This window comes from Rhinopithecus bieti, unplaced genomic scaffold, assembly GCF_001698545.2.
Source record: "Rhinopithecus bieti isolate Rb0 unplaced genomic scaffold, ASM169854v2 scaffold_8675, whole genome shotgun sequence".
Classification (NCBI taxonomy): domain Eukaryota; kingdom Metazoa; phylum Chordata; class Mammalia; order Primates; family Cercopithecidae; genus Rhinopithecus; species Rhinopithecus bieti.
In genome coordinates this window covers 3,729,568-3,757,123 of record NW_016806447.1, presented here as the reverse complement: position 1 = coordinate 3,757,123, position 27,556 = coordinate 3,729,568, and the positions used below count along the sequence as shown (strand labels likewise).

The 27,556-nt window shown below is 41.2% G+C and overlaps 1 protein-coding gene across 6 annotated transcripts in view; it reads left to right on the top strand.

Moving 5' to 3' along the window:
• Positions 1 to 27,004, top strand: part of SHROOM3 (shroom family member 3) — a 214,262-nt gene extending 187,258 nt beyond the window's left edge. For all 6 annotated transcript variants that reach the window (XM_017876548.1, XM_017876550.1, XM_017876545.1 and 3 more), the window contains 3 exons: positions 1,806 to 1,956; positions 14,690 to 14,962; positions 22,570 to 27,004. In XM_017876548.1, the coding sequence (XP_017732037.1) occupies positions 1,806 to 1,956; positions 14,690 to 14,962; positions 22,570 to 22,938 (793 nt within the window). In that variant the 3' untranslated portion in view covers positions 22,939 to 27,004. The remainder of the gene's footprint in view (positions 1 to 1,805; positions 1,957 to 14,689; positions 14,963 to 22,569) is intronic.
• Positions 27,005 to 27,556: the final 552 nt, after the last annotated feature.

Below are 27,556 nucleotides of genomic sequence, written 5' to 3'. Positions count from 1 at the left end.
TCGTGTTTTTGATGCTTTTCATTTCTTTTGGATTACTGCAGTATTTTCTTGCATGTTTTATTTCCTTAAAAGACTACTATGAGAAAGATTGAGTAACGCAAACATGTACCCTAGAACTTAAAGTATAATAAAAAAAATAAAAATAAAAATAAAAAATAATATGAAATAGAAAAAAAAAGATTGAGTAGCTTTTGTTTTCTCTTTAATTTTCAGTGAAATCTTTGTGGATTGACAGTCTGGGACTCAGCAGTTAGTGGCTTCCAGACTAAATAAAAACAACATTTTATCCAAATTTGGGATTGCATTTTTAAAATTTCCAACTGATCCTAACTAAATTACTAACAGGAACACCACGTTTCATTTTGTGGAGGAGAGAGAAAGGAAAGAGCTATGTGATACTTACAAGCTATTTGTCATGTTGTCAGAAGCTCTTCTGATTCAAGGCCTTAACTGTCACCTTGTCCATTCCCCCGCTTTTATTTTCAGATTTGGGAAGTAGACTAATTGAGGTGAAGTGATTTATCCAGGGTCATGTCTTTAGCAAACACATACTGAGCACCTGCAATATGCAAAGCAATCCACTGGGTACTATGGGGACCCCAAAGATACGATTTTTGTGGGTGTGCCAGCCAGTTCGCCATGGGTGGTTGCAGTATGGTCATTCTGTTCTCTGACCACTGGCTGTAGAAGGACCAAAGTAACATCCTTAGCAAAGTATTTCCTAGCATTACCACTGAAAATACATGTTTGCTCCATCAGTTTAGAAGCAGAATGGTCATGTAGCTTTTGCAGCACTGAGACCTTCCTGGGGATTTAAGAAATAAATAAATAAATAAAAGGCATGCGCCATCTCCTGGTGGAAATAAGCAGTGTCCTGTTGGGTGTGAGATGGCCAGTAGCCATTGTGAGGGTTTGTCAGATGCCAGAGAATCCCATTTGTAATGCGGTGGACATATCTGAAAACAAAAATGTATTAGAAAATCTTTTCCCTGTCTTTCAATTAACTGGATTAAATGTGGTCATTGTTGCTTACTGGGACAGTTATCAAGCAGGAAACTAGTAAAGATGATTTTTTGTGTGTGTGGTTCCTTATTTCATAGTAAAATGATGGGCTAGATGTTAAATAATATCACAAGATTGAATAAAGTTCCTCTCCAAGAGAATCTTACTTCCCTAGAGTCATTTATTCAGTGGGTAGAATATGAATTATAGGCTGAAAGGCAACTCAAATGTGGTAAAACAGAGAACACTAGATAGCAGGTTTCTCAATTCTGAGTTTTTTCTTCAGCCTTAAAACATCCCTATTATATTATCAATGAGTAGATTTTATATCTTGTATTAGTTCACTGCGGACCAGCAAACTGCAGATTTCCCAGGCTTATATGGGATAGCAGGCATACTTGAGAAGGAAAATTTTTGTGTGTTCAAGCAACAATACATAGTAGGCACTGGAAAGATTACATGTAACCAAAGAAGTATAGGAAATAATTGACCTAAAACCTGAGGTTTGTGCAGCACCTTGAAAATACTTTCACATTGATTGAGTCATGGTTCCACACTGCCTTTCTCTGAGATAACGAGTCAGTATCGTTCTTATATGAATCACAAAAGCAGAGAGGTTTGCCTGGCTTCAACAGCCCTGTACATAGTAATCACTCATTAGTTAACAGTTACTAGTTTATCCTAATTTCTGGGAAAGAAATTAAATAGAATTGTCACGTGCTTCTGAATGGGCTGACGTCTACAGTGAAACAAAGCCTCTGGCATGCTCTGTGTGGCTGTACTTTGTGCTCTTTCTGGCCCAGGAATGAAGACAAGGAAGCAGTGAGCATGTTGGTCAACTGCCCTGCCTACTACAGCGTGTCTGCTCCCAAGGCTGAGCTGCTGAACAAAATCAAAGAGATGCCAGCAGAAGTGAATGAGGAAGAGGAACAGGCAGATGTCAATGAAAAGAAGGTAAATAAAGAATGGGATGCCCTTGTTCTGCTTTCCCCAGAAAAATCAACAAAGTCCACGTAATCAGCGTGGTGACTGAGCCTCTTGAGGCAGGCGGGGAAAGGACCTTCGCATCACCAAATTGCACCAAAATCATTAGACTTTGGATTTACATGGCACTTTAACCAATTTCTTCTTAGCTTTTCTGTGAGTAGGCAGGGCAGGGAAGCTACTGTCCTTTTCATTTTTACAAATAACAGAAGTGAAACTTAGAGGGATTATTTCTTAGAAGTCTCATAGCCAGGACTTGAACCCAAGTACCTAGCCTCCTAATCCAGCACCAGGACCCTGACACTGCTCTCAGCTGCTGTTTGGCCAGTGCCGATGGTGTGTGTAATTTTCATGTTTATGGTCAAAAGGAAAATGTAAAAATCTAGAAACTTTTTTAGGGAAGGAGGCCAATTGTCAAATGACACTTCTGAGAAAAAGTAATATTAACGTTTATATCTTCCCCAGCCCTCTTTGCAGGACTTCAGTGAATAGTTTGAAAGTGCAGTGCTGGAATCTAGTAGTTAGCATTTGATACTCCTACAGAGATTTCAAATGTTAGACACTTAAAAAATGACCGTGATGCTGCTGCTGTCTTCCCACATGCCATGGAGATCTAAACTGGGCTGTGTCTGCAGGGGAGAAAGTTCTCGCCATTCCACTTTCTCTATAGCACCAGAGGGGCTGCCTTCTGCTGTGCTTGTAGCTCTCTATGCAGCTCGGGCATGTGTGCTGCAAAGGAAAGCTTGCTTGCTTCTTTCTGAGCCTGGAATGTAAGTGGTTTTCAGTGATCCTGATTCCAGGAGAAACTTTCTAGGGTGATTTTATTTCATTTGCTCTACAATGTGTCCCACACTGTCTTGTCTGTTGGAATGAAACCACAGGATACAGACCCGAGGAACAGAGGGTAATTGGACAGGAGGGATCTTTGCAGCACCTCTGGCTCATGGCTAACATGCTGATGCAACCATTGTAGTAGCAAGTTCCCTGCTAGCCCAAAGTTTTCCTATGTACAGACTTGTCATTGTATACCCCTGATATATACCTGTCCCACAGCTAAGCACTTCATTTAACGGGTCCCCTGATTGCAAATAAGACCACTTGGCCTTTGGTCTGTCTATATTTATCCCAAAGAGAGAGCTATGTATACACCCTTACATGTACCAGGTTGCCATGGAATCTTTAACTGAACATTTTACACAATTTTTTTGTTTTCTGCCTGTGGGCATACCTGCTTGACAGTTGCAGTGTGGCAAATACTCATTGCTTTTCCTCCCTATCTTAAGTTTTAAGTGTTTTTTTTTTTTTCTAACTTTTTAGAATCGGGGGCATAGGCAGGTTTGTTACAAAGGTATATTGCATGATCCTGAGGCTTGCTGTATGATTGTATGCATCATCCAGGTAGTGAGCATAGTATCCATGTCCTTTGTCCCTTTTCCTTCCTCCCCCTTCTTTTATTCCCCAGTGTCTGTTCCCATATTTATGTCCATGTGTACCCAATTAACTGTTTTCCCATGACTTTCAATTATCACCCTCTCACACTAAGCATTATATGGCAAAAAGTATTTTTAGATTGAGAATATGAAGAAAGAGATAATTAATTCATCCTCACAGGAAATAGGTAGCATGTATTTCATTCCAAGTGCGGGCTATGTGTTTGGTTTTCTTTTCAACACAATGCTGTACTATCTTATTTGCACAAAACTCCTCTGACACTTGTATTGCCACATTTTATGCTAATCAGAATTAGAGAGCTAGGGTCACACAGTTAATAGATGCTAAAGTCAGATCTAACCTTATGTGTTTCTGACCCTAAAGCTTGCTAAAAATTGCTCCCAGGTCATCTGCCTTTAAACCTTGCTGCCCTGGGAACTGAGCTAAACTGGAGGTTCTCTGGGTATAACTAACCAGAGCTAGAGTTTGAGATTAAAACCAGTTAAAACCCATTTTAAACCAAAAATATGAGAACAGCAGTGTCTGTGACTTGAGGACTGAGGAGTTTCGAGTCATTTGGAGTGCCTTTTTGGGGAGTCACGGGCTTAGGAAGACAAAACCTCACTCAGGGTGAAAGGGATCCTAGGGAGAGGAAATGTCACAGCCATATAACCAGGGCCTGGCACCTAGCACGTGCTCAATAAACATTTGTTTCATGAAGTTATAAAGTGCAAAACTCCCAAGTTGAATTTTACCGTTTAACTGAAGAAAAATATCCAGAAGGCCACTGTAGAAAGATTCTAGGATTAGAGTCTATGGCCTTGCTATCCTGAACACATCTGATCTCAGAAGGTGACCAGGATTGGGCCTGGTTAGTACTTGGATGGAACATCATGGGATTAGAATTCAGAAGAAAAAAAAAAATCTGGAAGTTAAGCAACTAGCTTGACTTTTCTTGACCCTTTTTTCTTTGTAAAATGGAAGTGGTAATGATCTCTCACATAATAGTTGTGGGGTCAAATTAACTGATGGATATTAATGTGCTTTTTAAGCTGCAGGGTGTAAGAGCATATCATATTTTATTAGAGAATTGTTAAAGGCAATGTCATGTAAGTATGCAAATGTTGATGGCATCTGATATCTTTCATGTTAAGATGTTCAGTGAGAAGGTGCCTTATTGCCAACAAGGCTAGGCACTTTCCTAAATCAGACTCTTATAAGGAAAAACAGCTCACATTTGTTTTCTCTCTTCACTGTGGAAAATGTTGCCCACAGCACCAGGGGGATGATACCCACTTGCCCCGTGGGCTTATCTGGCTCCTCAGGGAGAAAGAAAGACGAGAAAAGGCTATTTAGTTAATGAGGCCTCCATGTCCAGTTAGAATTTCCTTTGGTTCCTTCTTCCTTCAGTTCTGTCTTCTAGGGCTGCAAGTGGCCTGAGGGTTTGCATCACTTTGTGAGTGTAAAATGTTAGGCTCATAAACACTTCGTGAGAACACGCCTTCTCTGTTTCAGACACTGTGCTCTGCCTTGGGCATACAAACATGAATAAGACACTGTGTCTGTTCTCCTGGAACTCTGGACTGTCAAGGGAGGTGGATTATTTTAGTACTACATTATTGATCTTCTGACAGACACATGGACTATGCTGGGGGAGCCCAAAGGAGCAGTTCCTAACTCAAGAGAGTACAATCAGGTTTTACCTCCTCCAGGAAGATAAAACCTGAGATCAGCATTGAAGAATGTATCGACGGGAGTCAGAAGAAAAGGGGCATTTGAGACAAAAGGAGAAGCGTAGGGAGAAACTGAAAGATACAAAAAAGCATAGAACGTGTATGGTAAAGAAGGGTGCTTCAAGTAGTTTGATATTTTGGAATGTAACAAGGGCTCATGATTAAATAAAAAATCACCAAATTTAGGCCAGGCATAGTGGCTCATGCCTGTAATCCCAACACTTTGGGAGGCCAAGGCAGGAGGATTTCTGGAGCCCAGGAGTTAAAGACCAGCCTGAGCAATATAGTGAAACCCTGTCTCTACCAAAAATATAAAAAATTAGCCAGGTGTGTTGGTGCATGCCTATAATCCCAGCTACTCGGAAGGCTAAGGCAGGAAAATTGCTTGAATCCAGGAGGCAGAGGTTGCAGTGAGCTGAGATCATGCCACTGCACTCCAGCCTGGTGACAGAGCGAGACTCCATCTCAAAAAAAATTAAAAAATTAGCTGAGCATGGTGGCATACACCTATGGTCCCAGCTACTTGGGAGGCTGAGGGGAGAATTGCTTGAGCCCATCAGGCAGAGGCTGCAGTGAACCAAGATTGTGCCACTCCAGTCCAGCCTCAGTGACAGAGTGAGACCCTGTCTCAAAAAAAAAAAAAAAAATTACCAAATTTAGAAAATAACAAAGGAGGGTCACAAACAGTACGAGATGAGGCTGGAAGGGTTCACAAGAGCCAGCAGGTCATAAGGTCATGTAGGGCTTTGTGTGAAATGCTGAAGTTCAGATTTTATCATGACAATGGAGAACGCTTTGAGATTTAGTTTGTTGTAATACTACAAGTATAAACTTGTAGTTTATAAATGTGTAATTGAATTTTCATCAGTATCACTTACATTTACATATCTGGTTTGGAAACACAAAGTTTTAAATAAGTGATGTTGTTGAAAACATCTGTTAATATATTCAGCAAAATGCAGTTTTTTTCCTAAAATACAAAAGCTTTTCTAATGATGGTTTAGAAAATGAAACTTGATCAATATCCATTCTCCAATATTATTTTGAGGTAGAATGTAGCCTTTGACCAACTTTTGCAAAGTAATAATTTGTTATTTAAAGTTATTAATAACCTAAGACATATATCTAGGCTAGGAACTAGAGTCTTGGTTTACTAATAACTATTTTATAAATTAAAAATAACACTTTAGTTTTACTTTGATATTTCTATTTATATATCCTAGATGATGAATAATAATATTCCAAGTAAATGTAAGTATCAGTTAAAATATGAAGCTTTCATTGTCTGAACTTCTGATATACATAAAACTAAAGACAGTGTAAATAATCAGAGCTGTCAATCTTTTGGCTAAAGCCTGCCTTATTATTAAGCAAAATTCTACTTAAACCGATCACATGATTCCCTGTTCTGAAGGCCAACAGACTTTGGCTTCAGAAACTTAGAGGAATGTTTCAAAAGGCAAAAGGAATCTGTTGTTCCTCTGAGTCAGCTTTTCTCAGGAGATCACTGGTTCTCAGCTGCCCATTCCTGCTGCTCTTCCTTCATTCCTGAAGTTCCAGCTCTCCCTCTGGTCTGTCTTCCTTTCAGTATTTATTTTAGAATCGGTCTGCTGATAACACATTCTTTTAGTTTTCTCCATCTAGGAATGTCTTTATTCTGCTGTCACCCTTGAAGGGCATTTTTGCTGGATGTGGAATTCTGGGTTGACTCTTTTCTTTCAGTACTTAACAAATATTCACTTTCCTCTTGCTTCCATGGTTTCTAATGAAAAATGCACAGTCCTTTAAATATTGGCTCCTCCTGTATTCAATGTGTTGTTTTCCTCTGGCCACTCTCTTTAGTCTTTAGCATTTTGATTATGATGTGGACGGACTTAGTTTTGAGTTGATCGTATTTGGGGTTTGCTGAGCCTCTTGATTCTGTAAATTTATGTCTTTCACAAAATTCTGGAAGTTTTCAGCCATTCTGTCTTCAAATATTCTTAATGCATTAATCTCTTTCCCTTCTCCCTCCAGGACTTTAGTGACTAGTGACACAGTATTTCAATGACGGTTCATATTGTCCCACAAGCTCCGTTCATTTTTTTTTTTAATCTGTTTTCTTTCAGTCCTTCAGATTGGATAATTTCTATTGGTCTGTTTTCAAGTTCACTGACTTTCCTATCTCCATTCTGCCAGTTATTTTTTTTTTTTTAATTTCAAATATTATAGTTTTCAGTTCTAAAATTTACATTTAAAAAATAGTTTCTATTTCTTTGCTGAGAACGTCTCTCTTTTCAAAGTTGTTTTAAAGACTCTTATAGAGTCTGGGCACAGTGGCTCATGCCTGTAACCCAGCACTTAGGGTGGCCGAGGCAGGCAGATCCCTTGAGTCTAAGAGTTCGAGACCAGCCTGGCCAACATGGTGAGACCCCGTCTCTACAAAAAAAAAAAAAAAAAAAAGAAAGAAAAAATTAGCCAGGGGTGGTGGTATGTGCCTGTAATCCCAGCTACCTGGGATGCTGAGGTGGGAGGATCACCTGAACCTGGAGGGTCGAGGCTGCAGTGAGCTGTGATTACGCCACTGAGCTCCAGCCTGGGCAACATTTGGCAATCCCAACATCTGGGTTATCTCAGCATTAGCATCTGTTCATTGCCTTTTCCCCTGAGAATTGGTCACCATTTCACTGGTTCTTTGTATACTGGGCAATTTTTGTATTGTATTTTGAACATTTTGAATACTATGCTGTGAGGCTGAGTTCTGTTAGAATCCTTTAGAGAATTTCTTTTTGTTATGCTTTAGTTTTAGGAGGCAGTCAACCTAGTTAGGTTTAGCCCGCAGGTTCTGTGTTACCCTTGGGTGGTAGTTCCAGTGTCAATTCCATTTTCAGGGCCATTGCTATATTGTACCAGTCTGTCCCACGTGTGCCTCTTGCAGAGGTTAGTCTGAGACTCGAGTGTCATTTCTCAAAGCTTTTGCTGTGCTGCTGTGGCTATAACCACAAACGTGTAGACTGAAGGTGTGCTGAGGACTTGTGTCTGCTCCTGCACAAAATGAGGGCATCTTCTTTCTCAGCTCTTTCCTGTCCAGTGTTAGCCCCACACTCTCTGGTTGGAGAGAGAGGCTCCCCTGGTGTTCTGTGCTGCTGTGCAGTTCTGCATGACCAGGACCACCCTCACTGGAAAAGAGGGAAAGATAATGGGGATTCTCCTCACACTCTTTGGACAACAGGGTCTCATTTTCCCAGTTCCTCTGGCCAGAGGGAAGAGTTTTCTCTTGGGGTTCGAGAACCTGTGCCCCGCTGTGCAATGCAGCTCTGAGTACAGCCACCCTTGGGGACAGCTGGGAGAAAAGAGAAAAGAGAGCAGGTTGGAAAAGGACAGGATTTCCTCCACACTCTAGCTCACAGAGGCCCCTTTCCTAGACCTCTGGCTTTAAAGGCAGGGTTTTTGCTACCGTAGCCTCTGAGCAGCTCTGCACTGGGCCTGTCCTTGGGTCAGAGCTACAAAATCAAGGACAGAAAACAGGAAACTCACTCACCCCCATTATGGGTTGCACTTCAGGCCTGACTGCCTTCCCCCATCACTGCTATGGTGAACCTTTCAGAGTCCTCTTCAGAATCTAGAGATTTTAATTGTGATAAGTAGGAAAGGCTGCAGTGGGCTGGTGCTGCTGTCTTGGCCCCCACAGCCCCAGGGTTTGTGACAGAGAGACATTTTAGAGAAGTCACTCTGGCAGCTGCGTGTGGAGTCGGACAAGAGGAGGGTGGACGTGGGGTCTCATAGCCCTCTGGGAAAGTAGTGATATGGGTCTCAGGGACAGTGCAGTAGGATCAGTGAGAAAGAGGGCCATTAATAAAAAAGTAGGAGTAAGATGGGCAGAACCTAGTGACAGATTAGATGCGGAAAATGGGAAAGAGAAGAGTCAAGGATGACTCGCAAGCCCCAGGCCTAGCTGTCAGAACTCAAACGGAAAAGTGGGAGGCCATTTGGGGGAGAGGAGATGATGAGTTTAGTTAAATTTGAAGAGATTTAGTATTGTTTCTAATGGGTTATCAAAGATCCCTGTTAACTGCAACGAAGAGACCATACTGAGTAGATTGGGTGGCTTTCTGGCCATAAGCCTTCCTGAGATGAAATGGTAAAGAACCATTGTTGATAGAGAATGTGCTGGAGAACATCTGAAATGGCAGCCAGGTCCCTGTGATCCTTCTGCTTTAATGAGGTTACACAACATGGGATGGAGCTTTGATCCAGTTGTTGTCACTAGGACAGAAACTGGCCCTGCCTCACTGAGGGTGAAATTCAGCTAAAGAAAGCAGAAATGGCTGCTGCAGCCTGCATCCTTCCTTTTAAGACTAAAGAAAGAAAGATACCAGCAAAGCCTATATGGTAGAAATAGCTTTATCTAGTCCTAGTTTTTACAAGCTAAGCTGAATTCCACTCTATTCCTAAGTCCCAACCAATTGGCTAGTCGTCCCGAATTACTCTTAAGACAGAGACACACAGAGGCCAACTGTGTATGTAGAGTGATGTTATTGGCGACGTGGTCTTGTCAGGGGAAGGAGTATTCCCCCTACAGACATCTATCTAATATGAGTGGTGTGTCATCTTCAAATTGTTGTCTAATCTTACGACTGCACAAAAAATAATTAGAATGTGTATAATACTTTCATATTTTCCAAAGTGATTGCATCAGCCTTCAACTCTTCAAACTTCTGGCATCCATTTCAACATTCATGTCTCGAAAAGTCGAATTTCTAGAAAATGCTTTTTAAAAACTCAATAGTGGAAAGAAACAAGGCTTTTCTTTTTATCCTCATGGTTTTATTTCTCTTATGACTTCTTTTGAAACTAATATCGTATGTTGTGATTTCCGCCAGCCTCGTGTGAGCCTCATAGTATTCTTATGAGCTATTTTAATATAGTGATGAAAGCCAGATGATCTGCGTTTAAGCCTGGCTCTGTGACTTACCAGCTGTGTGACCTTGAACAAGTTAAATAACCTCTATCCTCCTCACTTTCCTCATCAGTAAATAGGGATAATAATAATACCTCTCTCACTGGGTTGTTGCAAGTAGTAATTGAATGGTGAAACACTTAAATGGTGTCTGGCACAGAGAGAGTTGAATGATTAGACATTATTATTAGTTTTCAGCAGGCATTATTTTCTTCTTGCTGTGGATAACTGAGACACAAAAGGTCAAGTGACTTGCCTGATGCGGAATTTTATGTCAGATCCTCCTGCCTCCTTGTCCACTGTTCATCCTGCCACAGGCAGGAAGTGGGGAAGGGTCCAGCAGGACGTTTCTGCAGAGGATGAGGTGGGAGGAAGGGTCTGCGAAGCTGTGTTTGGAGGAAGAACTCTTATAAATAGCATCTCACACAGGGTGAGCTAACAGTTTATGCCAGATGAGAAGTGGATAAATGATTTTAAAATTAAGTAGCTCCTGAGAGACTAGTGTGTTATTTAAAACAAAACACACCTCTTCTCCCTCCCCCGGTGAGTTATTCTGATAGAAATTGGTAGGTTTTTTGGAAGAGATCTGCCTGGCAAAGAAATGGCTATTTAGTACAGCCAGCTTTCCCTTGCTGCTATCAGTTTCTCAAATTCCTCTTAACTGCATTTTTAAATTCAAATTCTCATATTTTAAGGGGCTTGTTAGGGTTTTAAAAAAATTCAAATGCCACCTACCTGAGGAACATTCAGCCAGGAGTGACTGATGTGACCACTCAGTAATTCTGGCCTTAGCATCTATGGCTGAGCTGTGAGATACCACATTATAGTCCAGCAAATATTAATGACTTTCCAAAATCAGAATGCCACAAAATGTATATTGGTTCTTTCCACAGAAGCCTCCCTGTGTCACTTCTATACATTTTCATCTCATTCTGTTCTTTCTTGTACCATGAAGCCTGAGGTACACACATGCTCCTGTGACAGATTTATTTATGGTTCTGCCCAGCACTGATGTCTCTGAAAACCAAAACGGTCTGGGAAGGAAAGATGAGGTAGGTTGGACAGCTGTGTCTGAAGCCTGATTGCAGTTCAGCTGGGTCAAGTTATTTTGACTCTTCCAGTCCACTGAACCATGCTCACCTCAGGGCCATGCCTGCAGTGTTGCTGATCTGCTTAAGTGCCCAAGAGAGCTTTTCAGCTGAGTTCAGCAGCAAATTTGAAAGGAAGAGTTCTCTCATCACTCACCCCCACATATAAGAGCAAACTACTTATCCTTCATTTCTGCCCACTTGCAAATTGATAAGCATCACACACATCCTTTAAAATACCAGCCTCTGGCTGGGTGTGGTGGCTTCCACCTGTAATCCCAGCACTTTGGGAGGCCAAGGCAGGTGAATAACCTGAGGTCAGGAGTTCGAGACCAGCCTGACCAACATGGTGAAACGCCATCTCTACTAAAAATACAAAATTAGCTGGGCATGGTAGCGGGCGCCAGTAATCCCAGCTACTCGGGAGGCTGAGGCAGGAGAATCACTTGCACCCGGGAGGCGAAGGTTGCAGTGAGCCAAGATCGCGCCATTGCACTCTAGCCTGGGCAACAAGAGCGAAACTCCATCTCAAACAAAACAAAACAAAACAAAACAAAACAAAACAAAACAAAAACAGCCTCTGAGAGCCACAGGAGGAGTTTTAAATACAATGAGGCCACATGAAATAATAGTTTAATAAGTGTTTTAGTTCCTTCCAGAAATGACAACACATACTACTAGTTTCCAAAAAAGTCATTAATAGAAATAATGAAAAACAGGCTGAAAAAAACCACCTTGTTTCTTTCCACTATTTAGTTTTTAAAAAGCATTTTCTAGACATTCTAGAAATTCTGCTTCTCAGGACATGAGGTTGAAATGGACGCCTGAAATTGGAATGAGCCGAAGGCCTTTTCCTGAGGGTGGAGTGATAAGAATGTTTTGCCCTGATAACTATCTCTTTCAATTTGGTATAACCCGGTTGTCTTTAAGTGTCTTCCAGTAACATCTAGAGCTACAAGCCTAGGAAATGTACCCTACAAGTTAAAAATTCCTGGGCTGACTTCACGTAGATGACATTCTCTCTCATCTATCTGAAAAACAGGAATGATGACATTTGACTTGTCTTAACCCAGTCCAGCAGGAATGCTGGGAGGTAACAACAGCATGCAGTGTTTATTTTTCCTGTTACTTTGCATTTCAGTATCCTTTCCATCTTCTCTATATGAGCTGATATCACAGTGAAAGATCATCACACCCTGCCAGGCATTTTGCTGGAGGTACATAACATGTTATCTTGCAGGTAAATTTCATAGCTTCCAGCCAGAATTGCTTTTTTGGAAAATGAAATTTTTCCAGGAGAAGATAAGAAAACTTAAATTATTAATATTAAGCAATTTTAACAGCTTGAGGAAAACCAAAGATTATAACCTGTGATGAGATGGTGCAGCAGATATGGATTGATTGATTGATTGATTGATTTAGAGACAGAGTCTCGTTCTGTCGCCCAGGCTGGAGTGCAGTGGTGTGATCTAGGCTCACTGCAAACTCCACCTCTCAGGTTCAAGCGATTCTCCTGCCTCAGCCTTCTAGTAGCTGGGATTACAGATGCCCACCATCACACCCAGCTAATTTTTGTATTTTTTTCAGTAGAGATGGGGTTTCACCATGTTGGCCAGGTTGGTCTCAAACTCCTGACCTCAGGTGATCCGCCCACCTCGGCCTCCCAAAGTGCTGGGATTATAGGCATGAGCCACTGCACCTGGCCTGGATGTGAATTTTTTAGCCACCTGCAGCCTCTAGGATTAGGCAGATTGAGAAAACAACAAGATGTCACCATTAAAGCCAGAACTTAGACATTTCAAGGACATTATGAACCTCACTCACTTGTGAAGTACCTCTGATGCTCCAACTCCAAGATGGGCAGATTGTGGAGAAATAAATATTTCCCTAGTCATTGTGATTACATTCTCTGGTGCTGATATTGAAATAGTACACAAGTTGTCAGTACCCTTCAATTCTGTTGGTCAAAAATAGGTTTTTCCTGTTTTATTTATTTATTTATTTTTCCTTTAAAATGAACATATACTTCCAACATAGAAGTTGTAACCTTTATGTTTAACCAAGTTTCCAGTTGAAGCCAGTTTGGGATGTGTGTGTATATATACACACACTGATTTTAAATACATATATATATATAGTATGTGTGTGTGTGTACATACAGATAATTTTTGAGCTGGGACCTTTTTAGCAGTTAAAAAAAGTTAAGTTTTAACTAAAAAAGATTGTCTTCTTTCCATCTAGCTATTTTAGGCTAAGAGAAAATGAGAGACTAATTACAAAAACCGTGTAGTTTAATTTCTGTTTTGCAAAAGAAGCAGTAGACACTTAATATAAATGAATTCAAACTAGAAGCCACTAAGACATTTACTTCCTTCAGTTAAATATATTGGGTATTTGCCTCACTGTTTTATAAGTATGAAAATATGTGATTAAGGTGTCAAATTGCAGAGCTCTGATAACTGGAGACAGGGGAGGTAGAACAAGGAGTTGATTTTCTGATAAAGGTCTTGGTGTCAATTTCTAATGATTATACATGGGTGGCCCCTAAAGTGAGGCTGACTTGAGTTCACGGCAGCCCTACCTGATGGTACGTGTGCACCATTAAGCCATCTTAGTTTCCTCCCTTGTTATAGGTAGATAAAACAGTATCTACTATAAGATTGCTGGGAAGACTAAGTAACATAATCAATGTAGAATTTCTCCATATGTATGGCACATATCAACTGCTCTACAAATGGTAGCTACAGTTAATATTCAACTCAACTCTAAGACCTTAGGCGAATCCCTTAATTCCTCTGACCCTTGGCCTCTGTATTTGTAAAATAAGAGTACTGTTTACTCTACCTGCCTACTTACCCATGGTATTGTCATGAGGATCAAATGAGAACATGTCTTAAAAGGACTTTTAAAAATGAGTAGTTGGCCAGGCACGGTGGCTTACGCCTATAATCCCAGCACTTTGAGAAGCCGAGGTGGGTGGATCACTTGAGGTCAGGAGTTCAAGACCAGCCTGGCCAACATTATGAAACCCATCTCTACTAAAAATACACAAATTAGCCAGGCATGGTGGCTGGCGCCAGCTATTTGGGAGGCTGAGGCAGGAGAATTGCTTGAACCCAGGAGGCAGAGGTTGCAGTGAGCCAAGATTGTACCATTGCACTCCAGTCTGGGTGACAAGAGCAAAACTCCATCTCAAAAAAAAATAATAATAATAATAAAGAATAGTTAAGAAACCAGTTAGAAGGCAAAGCTATATATAGCATGACACAAGGGAGAACATTACAAGGTTGTGTGTAATCAAGTGTTGGCATATGAGGTTTAGAGAAAAGCAATGGTAGACCCTTAGGGAAAGAAGGCTATTATGGCATAATATTGGGGGACACTCCATATAGAGGAGGGGGAGGGTATTCAGCTGAGCCTTGAAGACGACAGAAGGCGGCTGGGGGAGGTGACTCCTGCTTCCACTGGCACCTCCTGTTGGCTGATCTTTGTGGTCTCATCTGTCATTTCAGGCTGAGCTCATTGGAAGCCTCACCCACAAGCTGGAGACCCTCCAGGAGGCGAAGGGGAGCCTGCTCATGGACATCAAGCTCAACAACGCCCTGGGAGAAGAGGTGGAGGCTCTGATCAGCGAGCTCTGCAAGCCCAATGAGTTTGACAAGTATAGGATGTTCATAGGGGATTTGGACAAGGTGGTCAACCTGCTGCTCTCCCTCTCAGGGCGTCTAGCCCGTGTTGAGAATGTCCTTAGTGGCCTTGGTGAAGATGCCAGTAATGAAGAAAGGGTAGGTGGCCTCATGATGCAGTTCAACAGGTTCTCCCTTAGAGTCCACATACACAGAGAGGTGCCATTAGATGCCATCCTTTCTCTCAGGAAGGTTTGGGGCAGGGAGAGAATACATATATAGGTAACCAAGAAACAGAGAAGGCATTTTCTGTGTCAAGATATAATGCTGGCTGGGTGTGGTGGCTTATACCTGTAATTCCAGCATTTTGGGAGCCCAAGGCAGCCCTGGCCAACATGGTGAACCAACATGATGAAACCCCGTCTCTACTAAAAATAAAAAAATTAGCCAGGCACCGTGGTGCATGCTCGTCATCCCAGCTACTCGGGAGGCTGAGGCAGGAGAATCACTTGAACCTGGGAGGCAGAGGTTGCAGTGAGCCAAGATTGCACCACTGCACTCCAGCCTGGGTGACCACCTGAAAAAAAAAAAAAAAAAAAGATGTAATGCTGACACTTAATGTTCACGGAATTCTTGGGAAAGTAAAAACCACAGGCACCAGAGTTTCTTTCCTCCCAACTGTCTTCCTTCCTTTCTTTCAAAAAAAGATAAAAACATGATGAGTACATTGAAACAGGGAGGGGGCAGGAACACAGGCTCAAGGCTCCAGGGCATCTTACAGGAGAGGCCACAGGCACTCAATGAGGATGCACTGGGGTGTCTCCACTGCACCCCCTCCTTGAAGGAAGGGTACAGGGGGACAGGTAACAGTGCTGACCCCGCTGGAGACAGTTCACCAAGACCTTCCACCTGTCAGGCACTGTGAGCTTATGCGCAGTCTCATGGAATCCTCACAGCAGCCCAGTGAGGGAGCTAGGATAGGAGTCCTACTGCAGACCCCAAGTTGTATCACTACATTGAACAGAATTCCAGAGCTACAGAGCATTCTTCGTCTACTCATCTGTACAGCAAATAGTTAATGGAGGTCTCGTGTGTGTCACTTAGTGGTCTAGGCACAACTGGGATACATTTGTGAGCAAAGCAGACAGATCCTACCCTCCTGATACTGAACAACAAACAGTAGACACAATTATCTTATATATATGTGCACACTGTGTGTGTGTGTGTACATACATGCTAGAAGATAGAAAGTACTCCAGCCATGAAGAGGGGCTCCTTTTCTTGTCTATGCTACCATATTTTTCTTTTTTTTGTTGTTTTTGAGACGGAGTCTCACTCTGTCACCCAGGCTTGAGTGCAGTGGCACAGTCTAAGCTCACTACAACCTCTGGCTCCCGGGTTCATGCCATTGTCATGCCTCAGTCTCCCAAGTAGCTAATATTACAGGCGCGCACCACCATGCCCAGCTAATTTTTGTATTTTTAGTAGAGATGGGGTTTTGCATATTGGCCAGGCTTGAGCTCCTGACCTCAGGTGATCCACCCGCCTTGGCCTCGCAAAGTGCTGGGATTGCAGGCATGAGCCACCACATCCAGCCTACCATACCATCTTTCTTTTTCATTGCTCTCATGGATTCTCCAATAGTTTCTAATATATTGCATTAAAAGGAAAGATGTCCTTTTTCAAATAGATTTTAAAAGGATTAGAAAAAGTCTGGATCCTAATCATTTAGGAAAGTGACTCAGCATTTAGGAACTCTGCAGCACCACTCTCAGCATCTACCTCATGTCAATGTGCTGAGTCAGCTTCCTTATCTAGAAATTGTCTGATACTACCTAACTCAGAAGTGTGTCCTTTCCTCCTTTCTTCCACTCAACAAACAGCTAACAGTAGCCTGTCAAATATAAGGTGCTGTGTCTGCTGGGGACAAATGCTGACTAAGACACCGGCCCTGCTCTCCAGGAACTCACAAGTTATGGAGGAAAGCAGTATGCAGGAGCAATTGTGTGCTGGTGCTGAGCATAGTGAGAAACAGCCACCAAACACTTCTCAGTTGGGGGAGTGTAAAGCAGGAAGGACTTCACACACTGGCACATGAATACAGTTTAGAAGAACCTCTTAATTCTAAGAGGACTGAGAGGGGAAGGACCTCACCATTTAGAAGAAATACCATGGATAAAGTCAAGAAAGAGATGCCATTTAAGAATTGATTTGCATGTGGTTTGGTATGTCTAGAACATACAGTGATTGCTTCGTTGGTTTGTTTTTAAAAATAGTGAGCTAAGGCTGGGCGCAGTGGCTCACACCTGTAATCCCAGCACTTTGGCAGGCCAAGGCGGGCAGATCACGAGGTCAGGAGTTTGAGACCAGCCTGGCCAACATGGCAAGACCCTGTGTGTACTAAAAATACAAAAATTAGCTGGGTGTGGTAGCGTGTGCCTGTAATCCTAGCTACTTAGGAGGCTGAGGCAGGAGAATTGCTTGAACCTGGGAAGCGGAGGTTGCAGTGAGCCAAAATCACACCACTGCACTCCAGCCTAGATGACAGAGCAAGACAGTCTCCGGAAAAAAAAAAAAAGTGAGCTATAGGAATATTAGAAACTGACAGAAAGTACATGGCTCTATCAAAAGGGATAAAGAAGAAAGTTCAAAGAAGATGTGGGAAGGATTAAGGGGGAAACCAGGAAAGGGTAATGAGGGCTCCTCCCCTTGTCTCTCACCCAGAGCTAGCATCAGCAGGAAAGCATTATCGGCCTCTTTCTGAAGGAGCAAGGGGAAGGGAGCCCTGATCAGAACCATAGCTGTAGCTGCCCCACAGCACTGAGGCCCTGGTGAAAGAATGCAACTGCCACTAACTCAAAGCCTGGCACAGAGGCAGCCAGGGATACATGCCACAATTGCTTTTTGCACTCTCCAGTGTCTTTTCCATCACTCCCCCTGGTCAAATCCAGACAGCAAGGGAGCCCAGTGGATGCAACCCCTAGAGTTCAGATTCCCTCAGCACAGGGCAGAGGAGAGCGGACCTGGAGAGGCAGACACAATATCCAGCACAGAAAATCATCACAAAGACCTTACCGCAGTCATACCCTAGACTTTAGACTTCAGCCTGTAGGTCAGGAAGAGTCATGAACTAACTTCGTGACTTAGTCAGCCTGGGGAAGGGCAAGATTGATGTTAAAATAACAGTTGGGAGGCCAATTGTAATAGTCTAGACAAGGAGGGTTTATGCTATTGATGTAGACAATTGTCCTGGGGATAGAGAAAAGGGAATAAATCAGAGAATGAATTTGGATCAGCAAGGGGCATGTTAGATGAGGGGAAGGGTAGAGCAGAAAATAATTCCAAGTTTCCTATTGGGCCATCTGGATGAATGCTCTAGATATCTGAGATAAGAAAGACTAGAGAAGTTTCGTTAGGGCAAGATAAATTGTTCTAGAACCGAATTAAATTCAACACTTACATGCACGCCTCCACTCTTAAATACAAGTAAGTTTGCTCACCTGACAAATACTACAGCAGTACTGTTTTTTATCATGATTGGTCTTTGTTAAGAAACTAAAACTATAAGTAGAAATGAGAAAAGGAAGAAAAATAGTTACCCAATGAGGAGTAGTGAAGACCAGAATTGGGGACGAGTATCTACAAGGCTTCAGCTGAATCTCTTAAAAAATTTAATCTGAAGCAAATATGAAAAAAGTGTTCATATTAAGATATGGCACCATTAATGATAGGTATACAGAGTGATGGGCATTCTCTATACATTACTGATGTCTAAAATATTTTATATATTTTTTAAGGTAGGTGATGAAAAAATTCTCAATTTTTTAACTTATATCTCTATGGTACTTTGAAAGGCATCTTCATTCAAATTCAGTCCCTCGGGTTTTTTTTGTTGTTGTTGTTTAAGGTATGTTTTTCTGCTTAGGGAAAGGAAACTTATGCCAATAAGCCTTAATTCTTCACTTTTCCCCCAGGCATTATTATGTAAGATGTGACAGGCTAGTTTAGGGAGATTTAGGGCAAAGACACATGAGCCTTTGATAACTCTACATAAGCTATTTATACTGAGTTATACTTAAGTGATCTTATTTCTTGATTTATTTTCATTTTAATTTTCTGCAATCACTTTTTTAAAATTTCAGTAGGTTTTGGGGGAACAGGTGGTGTTTTGTTACATTGATAAATTCTTAGTGTTGATTTCTGCGATTTTGGTGCATCCATCACCCAAGCAGTGTACACTGTACCCGATGTGTAGTCTTTTATCCCTCACCCACCTCCCACCCTTCCCACTGAGTCCCTAAAGTCCTTTGTACCCTTCTTATGCCTTTGCATCCTCAATAGCTTAGCCCACTGAAAACTGAGAACATACAATGTTTGGTTTTCCATTCCTGAGTCACTTCACTTAGAATAATGGTCTCCAACTCCATCCAGGTTGCTGCAAATGCCATTATTTTGTTCCTTTTTATGGCTGAGTAGTATTCCATGGATGTGTATGTGTGTGTGTATGTGTGTGTGTGTGTGTGTGTGTGTGTGTGTGTATAAACCACAATGTGATACCACCTTACTCCTGCAAGAATGGCCATAATCAAAAAATAATACATGTCAGCATGGATGTGATGAAAAGTGAACACTTTTACACTGCTGGTGGGAATGTAAATGAGTACAACCTCTATGGAAAACAGTATGGAGATTCCTTAAAGAACTAAAAGTACACCTACCATTTGATCCAGCAATCCCACTACTGGGTATCCAGAGGAAAGAAGTAATTATATGGAAAACACACTTGCACACCCATGTATATAGCAGCACAATTTGCAACTGCAAAAAAGGGAACCGGCCCAAATGCCCATCAATTAACAAGTGAATAAAGAAAATAAAGAATATATACACACATACATATATATGTATATATACACATATATACACATACTATATATACACACACACATATAAACACATACCACACTTTCTTTATCCACTTGTTAATTGATGGGCATTTGGGCCGGTTCCCTTTTTTGCAGTTGCAAATTGTGCTGCTATAAACATGGGTGTGCAAGTGTGTTTTCCATATAATTACTTCTTTCCTCTGGATACCCAGTAGTGGGATTGCAGGATCAAATGGTAGATATACTTTTAGTTCTTTAAGGAATCTCCATACTGTTTTCCATAGTGGTTGTGCCAGATTACATTCCCACCAGCAGTGTAAAAGTGTTCGCTTTTCACCACCTCCATGCCAACATGTATTTCTGATTATGGCCATTCTTGTAGGAGTAAGGTGGTATCACATTGTGGTTTTGATTTGCATTTCCCTGATAGAGATGTTGAGCAGTTTTTCACGTTTGTTGACCATTTGTCCATCTTCTTTTGAGAATTGTCTATTAATGTCCTTTGCCCACTTTTTGATGGGATTTTTTCTTGCTGATTTATTTGTAGATTCTGGATATTAGTTCTCTGTTGGACACACAGCTTGCAAAGATTTTCTCCCACTCTGTAGGTTGTCTATTTACTCTGCTGTATTTTGCTGTGCAAAAGCTCTTTAGTTTAATTAAGTCCCATCTATTTATCTTTGTTTTTGTTGCATTCCCTTTTGGATTCTTAGTCATGAACTCTTTGCCTAAGCCAATGTCTATAAGTGTTTTTTCTGATGTTATCTTCTAGAATTTTTATGGTTTTAGGTCTTAGATTTAAGTCCTTGATCCATCTTGAGTAGAGTTTTGTTTAAGGTGAGAGATGAGGATCTACTTTCATTCATCTACATGTGGCTTACCAATTATTCCAGCACCATTTGTTGAATAGGGTGTCCTTTCTTCCCTTTGTTTTTGTTTGCTTTGTCGAAGATCAGTTGGCTGTTAAGTATTTGGCTATATTTCTGAGTTCTCTATTCTGTTCCATTGGTCTATATGCCTGTTTTTACACTAATACCATGCTGTTTTGGTGACTATAGCCTTGTAGCATAGTTTGAAGTTGGGTAATGTGATGCCTCCAGATTTGTTTTTGCTTAGTCTAGCTTTGGCTACGTGGGCTCTTTTTTGGTTCCATATGAATTTTAGGATTGTTTTTTCTAGTTCTTTGAAGAATGATGGTGGTATTTTGACGGGAATTGCATTGAATTTGCAGATTGCTTTTGATAGTATGGTCATTTTCACAATATTGCTTCTACCCATCCATGAGCACAGGGTATGTTTCCATTTGTGTGTGTCATCTATGATTTCTTTCAGCAGTGTTTTATAGTTTTCCTTGCAGAGGTCTTTAACCTCCTTGATTAGGTATATTTCTAAGTATTTTATTTTTTTGCAGCTATTGTAAAAGTGGTTGGGTTGAGTTCTTGATTTTATTCTCAGCTCGGTCGCTGTTGGTATATAGCAGTGCTACTTATTTGTGTACGTTGATTTTGTATCCTGAGACTTTACTGAATTCATTTATTAGATGTAGGAGCTTTTTGGATGGTCTTTAGGGTTTTCTAGGTATAGGATCCTATCATTGGCAAACAGCAACAGTTTGACTTCCTCTTTACCAATTTGGATGCCGTTTCTTTCTCTTGCCTGACTGCTCTGGCTAGAACTTTTAGTACAATGTTGAATAGCAGTGGTGAAAGTGAGCATTCTTGTCTTGTTCCAGTTCTCAGGGGGAATGCTTTCAACTTTTCCTTGTTCAGTATAATGTTGGCTGGGGGTGTTGTCTCCTTAATTACTTTGCCTAAAATGTCTGAATGGTTAAATATAAATTTTTTTAATTTAAAAATGATATTATGTGTCAGCATGTTGGACAGAGAACCACATTAAAGATAACGTATGCTACAATATCACAGAGAAGCATAAGAAACTCTTAAGAGTATGACATTGCCATCATTGTTCAACAGAATTTCTCTCATTTTAGATTCAGAGGCCTGCAAAAGAGAACTGAAAAAATGGAAACTGACTTCTTCAGAGATGGGAAATATGATGATCTCATTATTATTATGAATTAGAGGTTCTCAAACTTTAGCCCCAAAAGAATCATCTGGAAGCCTTGTTAAAACAGGTTACTGGGCCTCACCTCCAGAGTTTTTTATTCAGGAGATGGAAGAGGGCCTGAATCCTTGCATTTCTAACAATTTCCCAGGTGATGCCACTGCTGCTGGTCCAGCAACCACACCTTGAGAACCACCATATTAGTGTATATACTCAAATTACCTTGATTTTTTTTTTTTTTTTTTTTTGAGACAGAGTCTCACTCTGTCACCCAGGCTGGAGTGCCATGACATAATCTTGGCTCACTGCAACCTCCGCCTCCTGGGTTCAAGCAATTCTTATGCCTCAGCCTCTCGAGTAGCTGGTACTACAGGCATGCACCACCATGCCTGGCTGATTTTTGTATTTTTAGTATAGACGGGGTTTCACCTTGTTGGCCAGGCTGGTTTTGAACTCCTGGCCTCAAGTGATTCACCCGTCCTAGCCTCCCAAAGTGCTGTAATTTGAGGCGTGAACCACCATGCCCAGCTGATTATTGGTTTTTTAAGTCAAGAATCCGAAAGCAGTTTTATCCCCAATTTAATGTAACACCTCTCAAACTGAAGCTACCCTATGATGTTACAAACTAGAGAATGCTGTAATATGTAATATAAGGATAATAAGCTGATTTTCAAAAAGTTAGCCTCCTTACTTAGGAGTGACAATAGGATTAGAGCTTAGATATTTCCCAGTCCTGTCAGAGGTGTCCTTGCAGGGAGTCCGGCTCTTTTCTCCTTTTCCCTGGCCCTCATTGATCTGTCCGATTTTCCCTGGCAGAGCTCTCTCTACGAGAAAAGGAAGATCCTGGCTGGTCAGCATGAGGACGCCCGGGAGCTGAAGGAGAACCTGGATCGCAGGGAGCGGATAGTGCTGGGCATCCTGGCCAATTACCTTTCAGAGGAGCAGCTCCAGGACTACCAGCACTTTGTGAAAATGAAGTCCACGCTCCTCATCGAGCAGCGGAAACTAGACGACAAGATCAAACTGGGTCAGGAGCAGGTCAAGTGTCTGCTGGAGAGCCTGCCCTCAGATTTCATTCCCAAGGCTGGGGCCCTGGCTCTGCCCCCAAACCTCACGAGTGAGCCCACTCCTGCTGGGGGCTGTACTTTCAGTGGTGTTTTCCCAACATTAACCTCTCCACTTTAACCTCTTCTAAAATACCCAACCAAAAGATCACTGTTTCTCTCAACTCTATTTAATCTGAAAAATGTTTCATTACAAACCACTGTTTGAACTATCTGGGTTATTGGTGTTTGTTCTGGATAAAAGGAAAAAAATTCTCTTCAGGAGGAAGCCTTTTTCCTTCTTGCCCTTCCTGATTGATCTTCTGAGAGCTCGAATGCTGCTGGACACGTACCCCTTTCTATTATTACTTTGTAGTAGAAAGAAAGTTAATGAAACTGAGAACTGATTGGAGGGTGTTTGATCATTTAGTTTTTAACAGGCTGAGGCAACACGGATCAGTGTGTGTCCCCCTCAGGAATGTATCCACAGTGGCCTTCCTTGCTGGTAGGCAGTGTATCCTGATGGCAGGGTACAAGTACCATTAATGAAGGGTCTGCAACATAAAGCCTTAAAAAGACACACACTAAGAAAACTGTAAAATCTTGAACATTGTTATTTATATTTTTTAAAATGGAAAAGATCATTATGTTTGTTGTGCTAACCACTTATTTGATTCTGTTTTGTGGTGGACGTAGACGATTACGTTTGAGCTTTGTATTTTGTGAAAACCTTAATGAAATGAATTCCAAAGATAGTCACGTTGAGCGTGAAGACTTTTTTTTTTAACATTCCTGTCTTATTTTTACAAACACGAGCAGGCATTCTGCACTTCCACTGGACCGAGTATGGGGGAGTCCTGTTCCCCTGCTCTTTTCCTATATCACACCTTCCCTAGGAGGAAGGCCTCATGCACTGCGGTATTGCATCATTTCCTAGTGCTTCATGTCATTATCACTGGTGGGGAAACAAAGCTAAATTTTATTAAGAAAGACAACAACTCTCAGGCCTATATCATAGGAGGAAGACATCCAGAATCCAACAAAATTCAAAACGGAACCCATGCTGTTCTCCTGAACAAGATTTGGGCTAAACACGGCCTGTTTATTGAGACTGTTTTAATGATGCTTTAAAAAAAAAAAGTTTTCTAAAATGTCAAACCTGTCAACCACACTTTGATTAAAAACTCCCTCCTTAACCTCTGAAGACTGATTTTGCTTTATGGTTTTTCAATAATAACATTTCAGAGGTTACTCTGTAACTCCAGTTGTAAGCCTATAAAAACGAAGTGGAAGGCCGAGGAGTTATGGGCTGGCAGCCAGGCTATGTTTACAGCTACTGGAGATAGCAGTAGCCTAATACTTTGAGCAGATGGTACATCCCAGGCTGTGCTGTAGGTAGATCTGTTATTTCACATTTGATCTGTGGCTGGTGGCCACTTTTGTTGATTTGGGCTTACGAGTTTCATAGTAGCCAGTGTTAGAAAATTGGGGGAGTAAAATTTTGCATTAAAAAAAAAATGACAAGGGAACCAAATGTCCCTTCTCCCCTTAGTACATTTTAATTACTTAATGAAGTTTTATCTCCTAGGTAAGAATATCAAAATTATAGTTTGGGTCTCCGGTAGAGGTGTGTTTTGATTAACTTATAAACAACTGGCCACCCAGAAGTTTCCTTTGCATAGTCAACCAAAGCTATGGCTTTGTTCTTTGGAGCTTATATACTGCGTGACTCCATTGATACAAATAAGACAGCACCTTGGTTTCCCAGGGGTGTTTTCATTCAGAGGTCCTGTCTCCCAGGGAAGCAGTAGAACCAGTGACGGCATTCAATAGCCACACTGCATGGTCATCAGTCTTAGGCCAACATGGGCCTGAAATTAACTCCATCAGTAACTACCTGCATGTCTTGCTGATACTGAATGAGCCCTCACAAGCCAAGCCAGGTAGAAGCCAGCCAGCAAACACCTACAGCTATTCTTAGTGAAATTGCTCAGAGGAATCCAAGGGGCTCCCAGTTCCCAACACTCTTCAAGATTACCATTTTTCACAATTTGACTGGGGAACATTTTACATATTCAGTCTTTCTCAATAACTTCTATTTATTTTCTTGAGAAAGGGTCTTACTGTGTTGCCCAGGCTGGAGTGCAGTGGTGTGATCACAGCTCATTGCAGTCTCAACCTCTGTGGCTCAAGCCATCCTCCTATCTCAGCCTTCCGAGTAGCTGGGACCACAGGTGTGCACCACTATGCCTTGCTAATTTTTTGATTTTTTGTAGAGACAGGGGTCTCGCTATGTTGCCCAGGCTGGTTTCAAACTCCTGGGCTCAAGGGATCCTACCACTTTGGCCCCAGAAGTGCTGGGATTACAGGCATGAGCCACTGCACCCGCCACTTTTCTAATTTATAGACATAAAAGTGATTGACTCCCACAGCACAGTAACAGGCAATGCTGCTTGGCATGCCACAAACATCAGAAAGCTTGTGACACTCCTAGGATTGTATCCATTCTTTCATTACATGGAAACATTGTTCTGTTATGTGAAATGGGTAAGGCACCAAGTGAGACTTTGAAATACAATTTTTAGGTGAATGTGATATTTATTGTAGTAGGGCTTGACCTCTGTGCTTTAAAGAAATCACTAACCAAAATTTCAAAGTTTCATTTTAAATGCGTTTAGCTAGAAATCTATGTATTTATCCCTTTCCCATTTTGCATTCTTCTCCCACTATTTTTAAAATGTCATTTATAGTAGAAACCATCCTTCTTTCTCCCAACAGTATCCTTTGCCAAGACCATGAAAACAGTCAGGAGCATGTTGGTGGTCAGGGTTTCAGAACACGTGTGATGTCGCTGAGAATGTTTGTTCACAGTCAATCATTGTCTCTGTGGATGTGATCAGTTTGGAGATATACTTCTGGTCAGAAGTCAGGTGAGATAATTTTGCAATACTCCAAATGCAGATACTCTAGCCACCTGCAAGGTTCCAGGAAAGGACAATGTCCTGTGGGAAAATCAGGAGGCCTCCACTTCCTGGGCCATTTGAGAAGTTCCTGGGCATGTCACTACGTGTTGGTTGACTCAGCCATTTCTCAAGCTGTTTTGTTTCTTGCGGTGGCCACTTAACCCCAAAGAATGAAGGCAGGATCCACAGCGAAAGTGCCTGAGTTTCTCTACGAGACGAGACGGTGTCAAAACCAAACATCTTTTCCTTTGCTGTAGGGGAACATTTTAGGGTTTGTTTTGCACAGCTGGTTTCCAGACTAGAAGATTAACAAGTGTGGGTCCACCCCTAAGAATCAGTGGCTGTCTTTTTAAGGTGAGGAGTGTGGGCTTAACTGAGGTCCTTTGAGGGAGCTATAAAGGAGAAACAGCCTGGGACATCCCAGTTTTCCTATTCTTCTACTGTTAATATCTCATCTAAAATAATTCATGAGTTTAAATGGTAAATATATGCTTTAAGCTCTACCTTTAAACTCATATGTTATTCAGGCATCTCCTATTAAGATAGTGGGTCTCTGGATACCCACAGAAATGTTGGCTTTTTATTCTTACATAGTTCCAGATTTACTTGTCTTCAGTTTAATTGTCCATGGTAGTGCTGGCTTCATTGTTAGGTTGGAGTTATTATTTTCCTTTTGGAACAACAGGAGTTTTATTCACCTATTAGAAAAAGGAAGAACTACAGCCAGAAATAACTTCATTTCCTAACAAGGTATAAAAAGTGGTCAGGTGACTGTGAATGTGCTCTTCTACACAGGAATAGATTATTGGAATAAAGTATTTCCTGCTGCCTTAACTCTTTGGGATGCATAGGATAAAATGATAAAGACCATTTTAATATCAGAAAGGGTTGTCTTATTAATTTCTAAATAAAACTTCACATTTCTTAATGGGGACCTCATTCAGAAACTAAATCATGGTTTCTCAAAGTGTGGTCAGGATACGATCTGCATCAGAATCCTTGGAATGCTTGTTAAAAATACCAATTGCTATGACATAACCAAGTCTGCTGGAATCTGCATTTCAGCAAGTTTCCCATGTTATTCTGATGTATTTTAACATTTGAGAGCCACTGCCAATCATCTGTACAGTTCCTACTGTTATAATCACAATAAGACTAACATGAATTTAATAATCTGAATAATTTTTTAAATTTAAATAAAAAACTGAGAAATTGAAGTTAATTTAAAATAAAATAACCTTAGAAGTTGAAAGTCCTGTCATATTTATTCTATTAGCTATATAATTAGAAGTTTATACTGTCTCCACTACTTTTATGTAATCGCCAAGGTTGTGATACAGATTTTGTCCCCTGTTCACTCTTCCCTAGATCTGTTTTAAACAAGTTATGCACTTATTCTGATTTAATTGCACTAATTATTTTTCCTCAAAAGGAATCAGTTTTATCACACGTTGCCAGTAATTTTAAGTTCTGCCCTGACTGAAATTAATCAACTGGCCTTTTCAGTGGGAACTTTACTGATTCAGTGGGAATCAGATTCCTGTTGCTTCATCACAAATTTTATCCTTCATATGAATGAGAACCTCTCCTGGTGTGGATTTGACAATCTAGCTAATGAAACAAGACTGTGTTCATTTCCTTTGAGAAATGAAAGCAGCTGTCACCCAATTTTGAAACTCTAAAATCAAAATTAGGCAAGAAAAATGTTGTGAATGAAAAAACTGGCTCACTGATTCCTACTTCGTTCTATAAATTATTCTCTAAGTGGAAAGGCAGCTGTATTTCTTGCTAAGACAT